This window comes from Cryptomeria japonica, chromosome 2 (genome assembly GCF_030272615.1).
Source record: "Cryptomeria japonica chromosome 2, Sugi_1.0, whole genome shotgun sequence".
Taxonomy (NCBI): domain Eukaryota; kingdom Viridiplantae; phylum Streptophyta; class Pinopsida; order Cupressales; family Cupressaceae; genus Cryptomeria; species Cryptomeria japonica.
The window spans coordinates 416032444-416036939 of NC_081406.1; the positions used below are offsets into that span (position 1 = coordinate 416032444).

General features: G+C 38.9%; 1 protein-coding gene across 1 annotated transcript; it reads left to right on the forward strand.

The window, feature by feature from the left end:
• The first annotated feature begins 599 nt into the window (after window positions 1-599).
• Window positions 600-1121, forward strand: LOC131061986 (uncharacterized). The gene has a single exon (XM_057995816.2). The coding sequence runs from the start codon at window positions 600-602 to the stop codon at window positions 1119-1121; it is 522 nt and encodes a 173-aa protein (XP_057851799.1).
• The last annotated feature ends 3375 nt before the right edge of the window (window positions 1122-4496 follow it).

Consider the following 4496-nt stretch of genomic DNA (forward strand, 5'->3'; position numbering starts at 1 on the left):
AGGCCCCAGGCCTGGATGGTTTTCCCATGTTCTTCTTTCAAAAGTATTGGCATATTATTGGAGAAGATGTGTCCAAAGATGTGAAAGAGTTTTTTAGTGCTAGAAATTTTTTGAAAGAAGTTAATGGTACTTTTATTGCTCTTATCCCCAAAAATATGGGGGTTTATTCCATGGATCTCTTTAGACCTATAAGTCTATGCAACTCTCTTTATAAGATAATTTCCAAGGTTCTTATTTCTAGAATCCTAAAGTTGCTTCCTTCTATCATATCGCCTCAACAAAGCGGTTTTGTCCCGGGTACACAAATCTTGGATTCGATCATCTCCATCCATGAAAATATCCACTCTTTATCCTTCTCTAAAAAAGAAGGTTTTCTTCTGAAGCTAGACCTCTCTAAAGCCTACGACATAGTGGATTGGGATTTTATGATGGATGTTCTCTCTGTTTTTGGCTTCAGCTCTATAAGTATTAGTCTTATCAGACAATTAGTCTCTTCGGCTTCTTTCTCTATTTTAATGAATGGATCTCCTTCTCCCATCTTTAAAGCTTCTAGAGGCCTCACACAAGGAGACCCTCTATCTCTGGTTATCTTTATTATCATGGCGGAGTGTCTAGGGAGATGTATTGGGAAGCTGGTTGAGAAAAGGAAGTTTTGTGGTTTGAATCCATCTTCTACAGATCAAATATGTTCCCATCAACAGTTTGCTGATGATTCTATAATAATGGGGAAAGCTATAGTGAAGGATTCTAGAAGTTTAAAGAAGGCTCTGGATAGCTATGGTTCTACTATCGGACAACTTATCAATTGGTCTAAAAGCTTTGTTTATTTCATCAATACTCAGAAGAGAAGGAGGACTAAAATTAGTAATATCCTGGGTTGTCAAGTTGGAAGTCTTCCTGCTTCTTACTTGGGGCTCCCCTTATGCCATGATCCACTTGATACTTTTTGGGGAGCCTTAGTGGACAAATTCCACAAGAAGCTGTCTAGCTGGAAGGGGGCTCTTCTTAGCCAAGCTGGTAAGGTTCAATTGCTGAAATCTACTCTACAAAGTATCCCTCTCTATGCCATTAGTCTCTTTAGAATCCCTGCCAAGTATGCACAGGCCATTGAAATGATTTAGAGAACCTTTTTATGGACAGGGGTTGAGGAGAAGAAGATAATGAATTTGATTGCATGGGAGAAGGTTTGCAAGCCTATAAGAAAGGGAGGACTAGGTCTTAGAAGAATAAGGGACATAAATGAGTTCCTTATGGCCAAGTAGATTTGGAGAGGGTATAAAATCAAGGAGAGTGGAAACTAATATGGGATAACAAATATAAAAGTCAATGTCTGACTCTTCAAAGCTTCCTTAAAGTGGAAAATATCCCAATTGAATCCAATATTTGGAAAAATATTTCTAAAACAAGAGACTTAATTGTCAAAGGGGCAAAATGGAAAATGGGGAAAGGGAATCTTATCTAATTCTAGGAAGATTCTTGGCTACTGGAGACCCCTTTGAATGAAAACCCTGAGTGGAGTAGATTTCAGAACCAATGTAAGGAAATATTTGGATCTAAGGTGGATGATTACTGGGAAGATGGATAGTGGAAGGATTTATCTCAGGTGGATCAATCCTTGGGGAGTTTGAACAAAGTTATGAACTCTATGGTAAGGGTTGAAGAGGAAGACCAATTAATTTGGAAACTCACAGCTAGTGGTACTTTCACGATGGCCTCTTTGTATCATCAACAGTTATCCAACATGGAAATCCCATGTTGGGTTAAGGCATGGGTGAAAGGCCTCACCCCTAAGATCAACATTTTCTTCTGGACAACCCTTCAAGATAAAATTCTAACAACTGAGAATATCAGAAAAAGAGGTATTAGTTTTCCTAGTATTTGTATTCTATGTAAGCAAAATGAGGAGACCATTAATCATATGCTCTTTCATTGCCCTTTCTCTACTGATGTTTGGGGAAGTTGTCTGGACCACTTCAAGATCAGTTGGGGTTTCCCTGAGTCGATTTAGGAGGTCTTCAACTCTTGGCATCATCCTTCAAGGAATAAATCCACAACTTTATTATGGAAAATTGCCTTACCTCATATGTGTTGGGGTATATGGAAAGAGAGAAATGACAGAGTTTTCAGAGAAAAGGTTTCTAAGGCCAAAATTGTGTTTGAAAAAATAAAAAGAAATATAGTGGAAAATATGAATATCATAGGAGGCATTGATAACCCTCAAGATAAGGATGATCAATTTATCTACCAAAAGTGGAGATTAAAGGGTTGAGAGCACTTTTAGATCAACCCTAGAGAGGGTGTGATATGGATCAGTCCGCCCAAAGGAGGGATGAAAATTAATTTTGATGGGACCTCTAAGGGTAATCCAGGTGTTGCAGGATGTGGAGTTGTCATTAGGGACGAATGGGAAATTTGCAAAATCATAAAAACTATTCCCATAGGAAATCAGACAAATCATGTTGCCGAAGCCATGGTAGCTTACCATGGGATGATACTTGCTAAGGAAGCTAAATGTACTAAATTTTAGTGTGAAGGAGACTCATTGAACATAATCAACTATTTAAATATGAAATTCCCACCTTCTTGGTCAATTAGTAATGCTATTAAAGCAACTAGGAAAATCAGTGAAGAATTTGAAATGTGTGTTTTCACACATATGTATAGGGATGCCAATTCCTGCGCTGATTGGGCTGCCAACCTAGCTTGCCAATCGGAAGACATCATTACTAGTCATGGTGAAAGTGAGATTTCAAGTGAAATGAAATCCTTACTTAACCTGGACCAAAGCTAGACTAGGCAACGTGGTACTTTTAATCATTATTTCTAATGCCTCTTCTGCCTTTTTTGATGCAGGGTTATTTCAAAGATAATGAGCATTTATACAGGTGTCTTATCATAATTATCTGGCACAGATTCTGGGCACTCTTACAAGGCATCCACAGAAACCAGAGGAGAGATGATCAAGCTGAGAGAAGGAATTTCAAGGAAACTGCTGAAAAAATGGGAGGTAACAAGAAAAGATTCGAACCCACCTCTTGCTCTGACTGGATAAAGAACAACAAAGTCTAGGATATCCTTTAGTAGGGGGGTTTGAATGTTTTCATGGAGCGGTTAAATGGGAAAGATCCCATTGTTACTAGATATTTCATCAAGAATTGGAAAAATGGCAAAATCTTGGTCAGGTCCCAGATGATGAATGTTGATGAGAAGGTCATGGCTGAGGCCATGGAGATGACTACTAAGGGAATTAAATTTTACAGGGATCACAACATATCAGATAAAGCGGCGGATAAGTTTCCAGTCACAGACGAAGAGAGGAGAAAGATGATTAAAATTGACAACTCCTACCATGCTCCAAAGAGGATTTGCAGGCCATGGAGGTTTTTTTTATTTGCCTCTATTGCCTACATTACTTTAGATGATAGGTTTACCAGAGCCTATGGTCATCACTTTGTTTTGCTCAACCATTTCCGCCATGGGGAAAAGGTGAGCTTTCCTTATTACCTTGCATGCTCTATAGACCAAACTATCAAGGAGGTTCAGAAGGATCCTAAAGGCGACCATGCCCTCCACCAGGGGCTTATGGTCCTTGTTTACAAAATGCTAAAGGGGGAGTGCATTGAAAATCCTATTAAAGGCAAAAATGCAAGAGATGAGACTATGGAGAGTGAAGCTAGCGGATTCAACTTTGAATCAAAGACTAAGGGAGAATCAGAAGAGACTAGCAAAAAAGGGAGGAATAAGGCTAAGAGGAAAAGGATTGTGGTGGATTCAGACATGTCGAAGTCTGAAATTGAATCCTTTGAGAAAAAAATTGTTAAAAAAAAGAAAGGGAAAGCAACTGGAAAGTGGGTTTAGAAGAACACTAAAAAGGGTAACAACAAAAACATCAGCCATATTCTGGTTTATTTTGAGGAAGATGCTGAAGAGAACAAGAAGATTGAGGGTCAGGATAAAGAAGGGGAGGTTAACCCAGTGATGGACAACATTGAGCTCTTGAATACCACAAATTTGTAGAAGGAAGATAAAGGGGATAAAAGTGGTAATGGTGATAATGATACTATAAAAGCTTTCTGTGAGACCATCGCTACCCTGGTGAAGGATATCAATAGTTTGAAGACAGATACGAAGGCTATCACAAGAGTTACGATTGGTGATAAGCCCCTAGCAGAACGTGTTAAAGAACTGGTTGTTGTTCTGCACAATGCGGAAGCTATTGAATGTATGGTGGGTAAAATCATACCAACGGGAAAAAAGGTCAATGAGATGGGAGATAGCAAGGAAATGGAAAATAAAATGAACAACTTGGGCAGCAAAATCGATAGGCTAGAGCTCAATGTTAAGAAGATTGCAGACCAAAATTTCAAGATCCTCAAAGCTTCAATGGATAACATGAACATCCTAATCAACTGGTTTGAGAACAATGCTAAGAAGGATGGTGATAAAGAGCAGCCAGACAAGAAGGGTCATGAAAAGAGGACCAGAGCTAACACAAA

Coding starts and splice junctions, on each gene's coding strand:
- LOC131061986 (XM_057995816.2), top strand. CDS start 600: ATGGCGGAGTGTCTAGGGAGATGTATTGGGAAGCTGGTTGAGAAAAGG.